At 42.5% G+C, this 14,255-nt stretch overlaps 1 protein-coding gene across 2 annotated transcripts in view; it reads left to right on the top strand.

Moving 5' to 3' along the window:
* ADCY3 (adenylate cyclase 3) overlaps positions 1 to 14,255 on the top strand; it is a 335,432-nt gene that overhangs the window by 211,214 nt on the left and 109,963 nt on the right. For both annotated transcript variants that reach the window (XM_085613086.1, XM_085613087.1), the window contains exon 4: positions 3,361 to 3,472. In XM_085613086.1, the coding sequence (XP_085469212.1) occupies positions 3,361 to 3,472 (112 nt within the window). The remainder of the gene's footprint in view (positions 1 to 3,360; positions 3,473 to 14,255) is intronic.

The following is a 14,255-nucleotide window of genomic DNA, read 5'->3' as shown; positions in this document are numbered from 1 at the left end:
GCGAGTACGGACTTTTCCAGCGAGGAGATGCGTTGAGAGTTAGTGTGAATATCCACAACTTGCTGTTCCATGGAAGATACCCGGCTGTCCATAGTCGCCCATTTCGCCTCAAAAAGCTGCATTTTTGTATTAGTCTCCTCCACAAATGGACGTAGAGCGCGAATTTCCTCCAGCAGTAGCTCCATAGATATAGAAGAAGGTTTATCAGGAGGAGGAGAGTCTTGTTTCAAGCGCTTAGACGATGTAGTAGGGGGAGACGGCTTATTTGAGGTTGATTGCGGTGGAGAGGAGCGATTGGAAGCCGCTGCCGCCATTTGCTCTGTGGGTGAAGACTGATCTGATGTTGGGGAGGAAGAGGATGAGGGCATAGAAGAGGTCTTCGACGGTACAAATACGAACTTTGGGTTACGAAGCTTGCCCATAGAGACCTGAGCGTGTAGAAAGTGTGCAACAGGGCAAAAAACACCAGAGCGCCCAGGCAGAATAGAGCACAGGGACCAGGTGGCTACCCTAATCACCAGGTGATTTAGCTGATACCCTCTACACCGGTCTAACTGCACAGCGCCTCGACAACACACACAATAGTGGTAATACTATGAAGTGTTACTGGCCTCCAACCAACTCCATAAAGACTTCCAGTGCTTCAGTAAGGAACAGGATGCTCCAAAGGAGCTGATATCAAAAAAGGCATCGTTTGGTGTCCAATGACGTATTCCCCTCTCATAACTTCCAACAGTAACTCAATCCAGGGTGATGCCAAAACCGCATGACCAATATCAAGTTTGACTAGAAGGTCGTTTGACAGTTAGAGAAAGCGCAGCGTTGTCTCAGGGGATTACACAAGCGTCCCAGCAAAAAAAAAAAAAAAAAAAACATCATGAGGTAAAAGACTATTGTTATGTGGCCTCAAAGTCCAAAAAACAGATTATCTACTTCACAGGAATATCAGCGCAGGCGAGGAGGACTCAGGGAGAGAGCAAGGAGCAGCAGCAGAAGTGTTTCACTCAAGCGCGCTGGCATCACGAGAGAAACAAAATGGCGGACGTGCTGAGGCGTTTAGAAAATACGCCGAAAATGAATCATTCTTCATGAAATAAACGAGCTCCCAGACCTCACCAGAAGCGCCTCACATTCTGACCTTGAATGCTGCCAAGGAAGTCGGTAACGGAGCAGAAAAGCCTCCGTAAGGCATGCAGATTCGCCCCGGTGCGACGGAGCTCCGGATTCAAGCGGCCATCTCAGCCGGCGTCCAAGCCACGCCCCCCGATCATCAATAAACCTTAACCACAATTTCACATTGTTGTGCATTATCATCTCAAAAGACTTATTTAGGACCAGCTCCTCCCACCAGCCCATATGTAGACATGCGTAGCTGGGGGAGAGGCTGGCCCCCATTGCTACGCCTCGTAACTGTTGATATAAAGCAATTTGGAACATGAAAATATTGTTATTCAAACAAATGTCAATCATATTGATTAGCATTTTGCTGTTCGAATTGGGCTGTTTTTTTTCTAAGGTAGTGCTGTATTGCCCTTATTCCATCCTTGTGGTTGATGCTTGTATAAAGTGCTGTTATGTCCATCATTATTAGTAGGAAATCATCATGCCAGTTGAAATCATGTATTTTAGCTAAAAAATCACCTGTATCTTTTATGTAAGAGGGAAGTTGTTGGACGTGCTCTTGTAAAAAATAGTCCACATAATTGTGATGTTTTTTCTGTTAGGCTGTTCTTTGCAGAGATTATAGGCCGTCCAGGAGGTTGAGGGGGTTCTTATGTAGCTTAGGGATGAAATAAATGACAGGTGTCGATGGTGTGTCATTTTTTAGGAATTTATATTCATCCATTGTTAGCATTCCTGCACTTCTCCATGCTAGTAGTTTGTTGTAGTATGAATTGTATGTTGTTTTTAGAGCAAGCATATCACTCTTCTGGTAGCATTTGCGATCAGAAATTTGCCCCATGGCTTCCTCTACACACTCTTTTTTTTTTCCCAGATGACCAAATTTCCCCCTTTGTCAGCATTTCTTATAATTATCTGACTGTTCTTTTTCAATTTGGCCATGAGTTGGTGGTATTGAATTTCCTGTTTATTAATTTTTCTCTGTTTTGTTTGCTCTTATCTTGTGGTTCAGTCTTTTGATTCCTGCAATAGTTTGTTCATGAAAGATGTCGATTGAGGTGTTTTTGGGGTAAACGTTGATTTTGGTTTAAAGGGTGTGGTTATGTTGAGTTGCTCATTGTTACTGCTAGTTAATTCTCCTGTCAGTTCAGATTTTTGACTGTTCCCTGCTGACAGTGTGTTCTCTTGGGCTATTTCTTGTAGATCCCTTACTATTGACTGGTCTGAGGCAGTTAAATTGAATGAGGGTGATACTTGTGACATTGCATTAGTGTCTCTACTTTGATTTCTCTCTGAGTAAATGGAATTTCTTTAACTTCAATTTACGTACCCCTTTAAAAATGTCCGTTCTTGTCAATGCATAGTTAAAAGTACTTTCAGGGCAGTATGATAGCCCAAAGGAAAGTAGCTGTTCCTCTGCCTTGTTTAGATATATATATATAGATATATATAAAAAAAAGGGGCGTGGCCACGAAAGAGGGGCCATTTTCCCACACAATATGATTGACATTTCATGTCCTGTCAGATTGGCATTTGAATGGTATCAAACTGACATTTCTTTTTTTTATCATATAGGCATTCCTACTGTTGCAAGATTGATAATTTTAAATTGCCAGAATGTCATTTTGTATTTTTTCAGCCTGGCATTTCATAATTGTAATCTTGTAAGTTATTGTTATTCTGTATGTGGTGAAACTGATATTTCGTATATTATTGGACTGGTATTGTCTCACTTGTCAGATTGGCATTCATATGTTACCCGATCTTGCATTCTCTGAATCGTCCATTTCTTGCCAGTGTGTCATTCTGTATATTATATGATTGCCATTCTGTATGTTGTCTGATTTCTTACACTGTAAAATTAGCATTCTGCCTTTTGTCAGGTTTTCATCCTGTTTGTCAGGCTGATATTCCATTTATTGTTAGACTGATATCCTGTATATTGTGAGATTGACTTTATTTATGGTTTGAAATTGGCATTAATGTGCAGAATAATTTACCTTTTTTGTTCTGCTTTTGTGGATAAGAGGTATCACAGCCTTCAACATGCAAGGTAAATTCTTGGACTGCCAAAAAGGCCAAATCATGAACCTTTTTATTTTTTTGAAATGTCAGATTTCCAAGGAGTATTGTATCTTTCCGTGCATATTGTCTTTATTGTCGTTTGGTGACCCCACTTGCCACATTATCTCTCAATTTGTGTCCCTTCTTGACCCATTCTCTTACTTTTTCTTGTAGCATACTCTTCGCTGATATTGTGGGCTTCACTCAGCTGTCCTCTACCTGCACAGCCCATGAACTTGTCAAGCTCCTGAATGAACTCTTTGCCCGCTTTGATAAGCTTGCAGCTGTAAGTGTCCCATGGAAATTTTTACATTAGGACTGCACAGGAATTTTAAACTAAACTGCTGCTTACATTATATGGTTTTTGAATCTTTGTGTTCTTTGGTTTACAGGACTGGGTTGCACGTAACCCAAATACGTACTGTTGATAATTTCCTGCCCCGGGGGCATCCGTTCTTTCACCTAATTCTAAGAACTTTGGGCGATAATGTTTGAAAGAAATTTGTATTTCTTAGCAGACCGAATCGCAATTTTGGTCCGTTAAGAGATGCAATACTGCCTTTCCAGATGTACAAAGGCCTAAACGCGATCACAAAATTTGATTTATACCCAGTAGAATTATGCATTTTGCTATTCCCAAAATAGGATATCGCAAATGGGGATTTCCTATGTGCGTTTTCCCAAGCATATGTACAAAGCATTTGCTAAATGCAAAATGGCCATTTAGGAAATGCTATTACCATTGACTCCTAATCGATGGTAACCATGTGCAAATTAGGAAAAGGCACCAAAAACTGCAATTTTGTTAGTGTCATAGGGCCCTATTCACAGAACTAACTTAAGATAAAATCCTAAACTTACTACCATTTTGGTATTCACAGAAGGCACTTACTCATTTCGGTATTCACACAAGTTAGTAGTCCTAACTTTAGGACTCCTAAATGCCTTCTGTGAATACCGAAAGTCTTAAAGTTAGGATTTTTCTCAGTTTAGTAGTAGTAAAGTTAGCACTCCTTACTTTAGGACTCCTAAATGACTTCTGTGAATACCGAAAGTTTTAAAATTAGGATTTTTCTCAATTTAGTAGTAGTAAAGTTAGGACTCCTAAATTTAGGACTCCTAAATGCCTTCTGTGAATACCGAAAGTCTTAAAGTTAGGATTTTTCTCAGTTTAGGAGTAGTAAAGTTAGGAGTCCTAAAGACTACTTCTAAACTGAGAAAAATCCTAACTTTAAGATATTCGGTATTCACGAAAGGCATTTAGGAGTCCTAAAGTTAGGTCTACTAACTTCTGTGAATACCGAAATGAGTAAGTGCCTTCTGTGAATACCAAAATGAGTAAGTGCCTTCTGTGAATACCAAAATGGTAGTAAGTTTAGGATTTAGTCTTAAGTTAGTTCTGTGAATCGGCCCAATAGAGTGCACACTTGCTCCAAGGGCATTTTGCGCATTAATATGTGCACCACATTTTTTTGGGGTGCATCAAGGGGGACCTAAGTCCCATAGGCACCTTTGGTTTTGCTTTTCCAAATTAGCAATTTCCTATTAGGAAATCGCAAATTTGGAAATGCAAACCCATTCATCCTGTGGGCCTTTTAGGCCCATTGGACAAATGGATTAACATTTCCTAATAGCGATTCTGACTCTGTAGGAATCACTATTAGGAAATCGCAATTTTTATACATTCCATTTTTTATTTCCTATATAGTGATTTCTTTGGATTCGCTGTTTAGGAAATGCAAACTCAAAGTTTCGTGCATACAGCCCTATGTTTCCTTGCCAAGGAGAACATGTATTTCTTTCGTAACCCTTTAATGGTTCATGCCTTTCCCCAGCATATTCCACTTCCCAGAACTGTTAGCAGATTACAAGGAATAATTTGTGATTGTTTTGAATGAAATTTGGTGTTAGAAAAAAGTAGAGGTGCTATTCAAGATTTTAAAAGAGTAACATAACATAGTTTGTCTTTGTAAAAAGAACAAAGTACTAAGGAGTTAGATGCGGAAATGCATGTGTATGGGATGCGGCTTCACCACAGTTAGTAAGAGCTTTGACTATAAGACTGATGATATGGCTGTGGTATTTTGTGGAACCGCCCTGAATTTCTTCACTTGTCTCAATTTGCTGCAGATCAAATTTGGCTAGCATGTTGCTATAGCAAATTGATTTGTTTCTGCAAAACATTAGCTTCTGTGATTGATCAATTCATTTTTGTCACAACTTGATTTGCGACAAAAACAAATCAATGGATGCATTACAGACTTATGCAGCAAAATTGGTGTGTAAATGCAAAGGGATTTTGTGATTCAGGCACAATAGAATTTTGTCCAAAATTGACCCTTTTCTCTTCAGATTTAAATAATTCGCCATTTCTTTTGAGGAATGCTTGTTTTTATAGTGCATGTAAGGAATATTATTAGGAAATATTGACATGTATTGCTTGCATATTATTACATTGACATTTGGCTACGTGGGGCATTTATTAAGCTTTGCCACATGTATTTTAGCTGGGCACTAGGAACTTAACTTGATTTGAAAATTCGAACCCATTGGTTTTCCTGCTGCCCTGCTTTGCCAGGCACACCCACGGTCTCCTTAATACTAGCACTGCTGTTTGCGGTAGACACCAGGGACACTCTTAAGCCGAGAGCCACTGAGTGCCCCTCCCTCGTGCCTGCCCATTTCTCTCCGAATCCTTTAATCTATATCTGGCCGCAAGGGATAGCACAGGGATTTAAGTTGTTTCAGAGATGGGGCTTTGGTGGGAACATCTGCTAAGTTTCATCTTTAAATATTGGGAAACTAGAATGCTGGCCATCAGCTTCATGAGAGAGGCAGCTTAGAAATTACTTTAGCCTGGCTTGTCTGAGGCATCATGTGTCTGCCTGTTGTCCTCAGTTCCCTGCTGATTAACCCATTGCTTAAGCAATAGGCTGCATGTAATTTGAAACATTTCCGACATTATCCTCAGTGAAGTCAGCAGCTCAGTCTCATTCAGCGAACAGCGATGAACTACATTTGGGTACCAATTTTAGAAGCATTCTTCCTCTGATAGTTGGCCATCATGCAGCATTATAAGAGGATTCCTTTAGATTATGTTGGGCTCTTTTAATACCTGCACCACCCCTTCCTTCCGGGTACAAGCTGAAACTTGAGGAGTAGTAGAACAAAGCACCGTCCATGCCCTCTTCTTTTCACAAAATTTCAGCTCCTCGTGTTTAACCTCTTGCATGGATGCGGTTGAAATCCTTTCATATTCTCAATATCCTCAATATGGTTACACAATAATCATATGTAAAGAAATAATTCAGCCTTAATAATGAGATAAGAGACGATGGCCCATAAGGCTGATGTGGTGTAAAAGATTTTGGAACCATTTGATGGCACAAAATTGCTCAGAGGTACTAACAATAGAAACGTATGAACTCAAGGTGCTTAAAAAGAATGGAGAACAGAAGGAAAGTGTTTACTTTAGTTCACAGCAGTAGAAGAGCAGTAGACAGTATATCAGATAATTAAGGATCAAGAGATTGAGCTTGGAAAATGAAACATGAGAGTTGAGTATCAGAACTAGAACCAGAACTAGCATAGGATCATGGACAAATAATTCGGCTTGGATCCTAGTTAGCAATACGGAGACAGGAAAGAAGAACAAGCTGCTCTCTGATCACCAACGATGTGGCTGAACATTCATCGCAGAAACACAGGGTAGATTAAAACAAATGTCACCATGAGAGGAAACATGTAAGAAAACGTATAGAAACTACAGGAAGCTTTGACCCGATTGGAAGAAAACAGAAGTAGAATCCGAAACTCAAGACGTCACAGTCTGCAGCAACCCCTGATTTTCAGATTCAAGATCAGGCTTACGGCAGAAAGCCGCACCTGGTATCGAGAAGATATCAGGGAAAGAAGTAACCATATTATGTGCAGACTCTGTCAGTGGTATCATTCTCTAGTATACCAGGATACGGGAAACCCTATCAGGGTAGCTGTGCGCCTAATAAATGTAATAATAATAATAATAATACCAGATGGGCTAGTTCCGAGGCAATCAACATTGCCATATCCCCAATGTCCAACCTAAAAAACATACCAGGCTTGTACCCACCAGACCAGAGGCCAACTGAGTATTGCTTACATTCTGTGTTGATGTCCTCTGCGCATTAGCTCTGACTACCAAACAAATCCTGCTATTAGGTGAGATTAAATTCTAGGTGGAGTTCCCTGGGAGGAATCGATAATCTACATTTACAGGGCTCCTCCTCACTTGATCTCCATCTAGTAACATCCTCTCACTATGGCCACTGCATGGTAAATGGCCTCCACCTAGATGTAGCAGATAATCAGCTGTCCCCTATCTTCATAACAGGAATCAAGCACAATGAAATTCAGAGCCACAATATTCTCTGAAGACCTCAAAGATGTCTTCAAAGTTGTGGAAAGCATATTCTCCACTGCAATCTAGTGACCCTCCATGCATCTCCCTTTCACAATGACTCTAACATTGCAGCTCTAACTATTTGCTGCCCAGCTATCCAAACACAAATAGCTGTGTCCGAGCTGTCTCGAGAAGATCTGGTGCACATCCAAAGGTAGCCTCAGCTGAGTTACCCATACATGTTGGTGACGTTCAACCCAAAATTCCTGTTCCATGCACAGATATTATGTCTCCTGGCCTAAACCCCGGAAGCCGTAGACAAGCTGGGATAGTTGTTCCAGAGAAAAGCACCAACACTGTGTAATAGTCCGAGGCTAGCAACAAACCTTCACCTGTAGGCCCAGAAGCCAGGAAATTATCAAAGAGTGTGTAGGGTGAAACACTTCAAAATAAATGGAGGCATGACAGAGATCCTTCTTAAACGTCCTCAGCACATTTTCTCAATTCACAATAGCCATTTTCATCACACTGTTACAATCCTAATGAACTTAGAGGATTACTTGGACAGCGAGACGAGTGCATCCACCTGCATTAGTCCAGGTACCACTGAGGCTTGTTCTGCATTAGACAACCGTAATAAAAAGAACAACTTGTCTTTATTTATTAGCCCAAAGCCTGGTCGCACCTCATCCAAATCCAAGGGTCATACTCCTTTACAATCTAGGATGACACATCTGAATGTGGTCAAAATTAAACTGTACATATGAAAACACCAATGAAGCTACAACAGCATCTGAGAGGGAAGTATGTCAGAATTATATGTACAGAGATAGCGTCTGACATAAATTTGTCCTAAATATTGTTTACTAAACTATAATCCCATTGGTTGTACATTTTGAATTGTTAACTCCAAAGAGCAACATTTTTTACACAAAAGGACTCTATATTTATATTGAGTTCCATTTTGACAATGATATTCGGGTACCACAATACGGAGAATGGAAGTCCCCCAAATAGTACCCCAATTCCATGCTGTGCTAGAGGGTGCTCTAGTCCCTCCTCTCCAAATCACTTATGCTCAGACTTCAGAAGAAACACAGCAGTGCTGCAGGGCTGACATCTAGGCTGGAGGACAGAAGCTTTGTTTGCAATAGTCACTCTAATGGGTCTGAATAACATTTAAACCCTCTTCCGCATAGTGGAAAGTGTGCACTGCCCCACACCTAAGCAGTGAAATTGCCTGCCTCTTTATTTGATTAGACATAAATCAAACCATGCAGGTTGGGGAGAAAGTTAATATGCTGTTCGCGCATACCTTGTCTAGCTCACAAACAAATACAAAAAAACAAAGGAGCAAAAAGTGTCCATTACAGAAGCAATGAGGTGCTGAAAACTAGAGGGTGAAACCAAATGAGTGACTGTCTTCATAGCTGTTGGAAACTACAATAGAAGGTGAGGTGGGGCGCCCTAGATGTTCTTTCTGTTTCCGCCAGCTTCAGATACCCACAACGTGGAGCTGAAGAAATAGCAGGAAGAGAAACAAAGATTATTAAAAAGGTGAGCACTGTGGGAGGGGCCGTGGAGAGAATTACTGGAGCAAGGTGGAAGGAACCATGGGTTGAAGGTATGTAGGGCATGGCCCAGGGAGGAACTAAGGGACAACTAGAAGTGGTAGAATTGAGGAGAAGGACTGAGAAGGGGAAGTGGATGAAAAATGATTGTATGAGGCAGAAACCAAAGGGCTAAGGGTGAAACTACCCAAACACATGAGAACAAGCTCCGAAAATGTTTGTCACAGAAGAGAATATACAAATTAAAAACAAACCAAAATGGAGTCTAGTAATTCACCCTAGTAAAAAGAGGAAAAGTCACTAGAGATAGTGGCGTACACCACTTTGAAAGCTCCCAGGCTGGAGAGTAACCTACTGTCATACGGTTCATACTTTCTCAGTAAATCTGTGTGTTTGGACAGCATAAACATCAAAACTGTGCAAGACTGAGTCCACGCACACCATCAGGATATGTTGGCCTTACTCTTGGCTAGCTTACAGTGCACCATCTGTACCCTTAACATAACAAGGTAACAGGGTGGTATGTGCGACATCAGAACATGTCAACCCTGACTCCCACTAGGAATTCGTGGAAACAGATCTAAAGCCCTTTCGTTTGGTAACTCAGGCATGCCGAAAGGGAGACACAAGAAATTCTTGAATTTGCAGGTAAAATATTTATTGAAGCAATACAATTCTTGTGTAGAATGCTCTGTTGCTGTAGTTATCAATGGAAGGAAACAAAACAGAGTACTCAGCATCACAATAATGTTAAAGAAAACAAACAGGGTAAAGGATGTGGCTTAATGGCTAGATCAGTTGACCTCAAAGCTGGGGAAGTGGCCTTGAGTTTTGTCAGGGACGCTCAACATCCGGTCATTCTCGGCAAATAATGTAATCTCCCTCTGCCTAACAAAATGAATGTGTCTGTTACGCAACTGTTGCTCATGTAAAGCGCTCCGATACCTTCGGGTCGAGTTCATGCTATATAAAACTAAATAAAAAACATTGTGCTGTTTACATTGATTATGTGCTTGAATCTGAGTATAGTTATAGTTATGCTCCCACCTAGCACTCCCTATCCTAGTGTGCTTACGGTGGGTGAATCTGCCAGATCTCTGAGGGTGATCTAACTCCCCAGTTACATGTGGGTATGTTTCATCGTGGAGCCCATCTTGGTGCAGAGCCGGGCACCATCCTTCTCAGGAGGTAAACTGGATTTAGCTGGGCTCGAATTCTCGCATGGGGCGACCCAGTGTCAGTGAAATGCTCCTCTAACTAGACAAAGGAGTGATTTCATTTATATAACAAACTTCACCCATGTTGCCATGCCGAAGCCTCAGTCAGGCCACAATTATTGATTCTATCCTTACAAAGCTGTTGCCGAGCAGACAATAGCAAACAACATTTTGTGCAGTGAACTTTAGCTCTCATACAGAATGTTTGATAATATACATACGAAGGACCGTAAATGTAAGCAAAGACATTTCAGAGAATATTATCCCATACAGGCATGCAAGCAAATGTGTGTCAAGTGTTGACGTTCAAGAAAAATGTCAACTTTAAACGTGAGCATGTAAAATGGTGATGTTCCTACTGGGGCCTAATGTGCCAACATAACACTACCTCTTGCAACATGGACTGATAATTGGAAAGGTATTGAAGCATCATTCTGTGTGGACATGTTGTTGCTAACTAACTAGCACCGGTACACTTCTCAGACAGCCTACAAAAACAACAGAATATGTATTTGGAATTACTGCAAACATATCTACCATTTCCGTCATGCAGTGGAACATAAAAACCTGGGCTATTATATCTCGCATTTGTGAAACATCTGAGCTGTGAAAAAAGCAATTAAGATTTACAGTGCAGTGGATGCTGTGCAGGAAATGGAAAAAATACTCACGTATCCCATAAATTGTGGTAAAAATGTGGTAGCAGAAGGGGGTGCAGAGTCATGAAAAGTGGGGTCTGGCAGTCCATTTATAGATTTCTTTTAAAAATCTCTACTGCAAAGAAATTGGCAACAAGGACACATTTGACATTAAACTGTCTGTTACTTAATTAGTCACAGACAGGCTACATTTTAAAATAACTTATGGGACTGGTGCACCTGTTGCTGAGATGTTTGCTGCGCAAACAGATGATGGCCGGAATGCTGAACATATCAAACATTCACCCCCAGTCAAGAGATCTGGGCCAAATCCATCCTTCTTTTGCTCACCATTCTACCGCAGTTTGGACCCAGCCACATGCAAATCAGTTCTGACCCTTGGGAACAGTCCAGCCAAACTGCAACTACTTCCATCCTGGGTCCCTAAACTCCACCTGCCCCTGAAACTTAAAAGCCCTTTTTACCCGTAAACTCCACCCATTCCTGAACCCTAAAAATCTCTCATCACCCTTAAACGCCCCCAATTTCTTATCCCAAAAACCCCTCATCACTCTTAAACACCCTCAATTTCTGACCCCTATAAGCCCAACCCCATCCTAGATCCCCAAAAAAACATTCACCGCGTCTAAACTGTACTCATTATTGAACCTTAAAAGGTCCCCACCAGCCCTAAACTCCACCCATCCATGAACCCTAAAAACCCCTCACCAAGCCTAAACTCCACCAATTCCTGATCCCTAAAACCCTCTCCAGCCCAAAATTCCACTGTGAGAAATTAAGCAGTTGGTTGAGGGTGATGTGAGCCCTTCTCAAGCAACAGCGACAATCCTTGACAAGATGAACCACAAAAGTGGCAAAATCAACCTGTGCTTAACCCCCTGGTAGCGTGGCACAAAAGCAGTCAGGCTTAACTTAGACTCAATGTGTAAAGTATTTATGCAGCACTTAACCCCTTCGCCGCGACGCAAATTCCGCCGCGGCGCTGGGGTGGGTGTGGGGTGAGCGCGGCGCCGCCATGCTCGTGACGGAACCATGCCGTCATGAGTCACGGGCGAGCTGTGCTCATGACGGCGTGGTTCCGTCACGACTCCGCCCACTCTTCATTTCGCCCGCACAGGCGGGGAATCAGCGACACGTGGGCGGAGCAGCCGCAGCATGACGGAACCACTCCGTCATGAGCACACGCCGCCCGTGGCGTGGTTTCGTCATGCGCACGCAAGGGGTTAAACAATAATAAAGTGAAAACAAGAAACAATAAAAATCCCACATTAATTTAGAAACATAGAGTAAAATTTGATAAATCATTTGACACCAAAATGACAAACATCTAGTTAGGAGGACAGGAAGTATGAATTTTAACAGTTTTTTGTAAAAACTAGTGCCTAAAAGATCAAAGTGTCAATCACAGACATCTAGTCACATGAGATTGGGGCAAAGTCGAAAGTTATGGCTGAACACTATGAAGTGCGGTTCGGATACAAGAAGTGGATTGGGAACGCTCTTGATTTACCTTTGGACAGAGAAGAAATCTAAAAGGAAAAATGTCTGAGAAGGTAAAGTTCAGTGCGGCAAGGCAGCCGGCGGTGTACCAGGAGGAGGCATCATTGCAGAGGGAGTCACTGGACGAAGTCGCAGTGAAGATTTCTACGTACAGAATTAGTCTCTTTTTTGGAAATAAAAAATCTCCAGTGGGATGAAGCTGCAGACTGTATCTCACGAGGGCTGCAGGAGACCGGATACCCTTCCAGAGAGAAGCTGCTAAACAGAATTTGCTAGTGCAAAAAGAACGTAGCGGGAGCTACCTGGAAGTGAGGTCGACCAGCAAGCACCTTGGGCAAATCTGCAAACAGATAGGTTCCGATCTCCTCTCAGTTCCAAGAGCACTTTTTGACAGAATTCTTTTTAAGTTCCAGGTTTTGGATTTTGGCTGTTTGGGCACCTTTATGACACTTCTAAGGGTCCAGGGCTGGAGGGGCACCACTTTAAGAGTCAGGACTGACTCCAGTCTGGGTCAAGGTACACCTTGTTTGAACAGGAGGGTAGACAACTAGCCCTTGGAGTCACTATGGTGTTCTTGGGTTCAAGCAGAAAAGTAGCTCTCAAGCAGCAGGCAGTCTATTGAAGCTGCAGGGCAGTCCTCTGAAGTACACAGCAGGTCTCTGGCAGCAGGGCAGTTCTCCGCAGGTTTAGACGTGAACTGAAGAGTGGGTCTGAGGGTCCTCTTTTTATGCATAAACAACAGTTGATGGACAGAATGCAGAACAATGTCATACATTCACCCCAGTACAGAGATCTGGGCGTCATTTTTTTGCTCACCATGCCATTCCAGTTTGAACCCAGCCATATGCAAATCAGTCTTGACCCTGTGCCCCATGAGAACAGTCCAGCCCGAACTGCCAAGCCAGGTCCTTCCTGGACTGGAAACAAGCATCCTAGGACCGGTTTCGGGCTTTCAGCCCTCGTCAGCCAGGATAGCTTGATTCCAGTGGCATGGAGAGCACGGGACTCACGTCTGAGCACACTCGTCCCACTCGGGGTGACAAATGCAAAAACAACAGTTGGTGGACAGAATGCAGAACAATGTCATACATTCACCCCAGTACAGAGATGTGGGCCTAAACCCATCGCTTTTTTGCTCACCATGCCATTCCAGTTTGAACCCAGCCATATGCAAATCAGTCTTGACCCTGTGCCCCATGGGAAAAGTCCAGCCCGAACTGCCAAGCCAGGTCCTCCCTGGATTGGAAACAAGCATCCTAGGACTAGTTTCGGGCTTTCAGAAGACGTGGGTCCCGTGCTCACTACGCCACTGGAGTCAAGCCATCCTGGCTGAAGAGGGGTGAAACCCCGAAACCGGTCCTAAGATGCTTGATTCCGGTCCAGGGAAGACATGGCATTGCAGTTCGGGCTGGACTGTTCCCATGAGGCACAGGGTCAAGACTGATTTGCATATGGCCATGTCTGAACTGGGGTGGCGTGGTGAGCAAAATAACAATGGATTAAACCCAGATCTGTGACTGGGGGTGAATGTTTTGCCAATGTGCAACATTCCATCCATCATCTTGTACGTTTTGCGGTGCTATTTTTATGCCTGTTACCAGCTCTGGATTGGAAGAAAGTTCTGGAGTTTCCCCTCACAGATAATTCTGGAATTTCCAGGCAGATTCTTTGAAATGTAAGTGAGACTGTGCACAACTCTGCACCTCATATCCTGCCTGAAGTGCCCATCTTTCTACACCTA

The sequence above is a fragment of the Triturus cristatus genome, chromosome 6 (genome assembly GCF_964204655.1).
Source record: "Triturus cristatus chromosome 6, aTriCri1.1, whole genome shotgun sequence".
In the NCBI taxonomy this organism is placed as follows: domain Eukaryota; kingdom Metazoa; phylum Chordata; class Amphibia; order Caudata; family Salamandridae; genus Triturus; species Triturus cristatus.
This window is presented reverse-complemented; position numbering and strand designations above follow the sequence as displayed.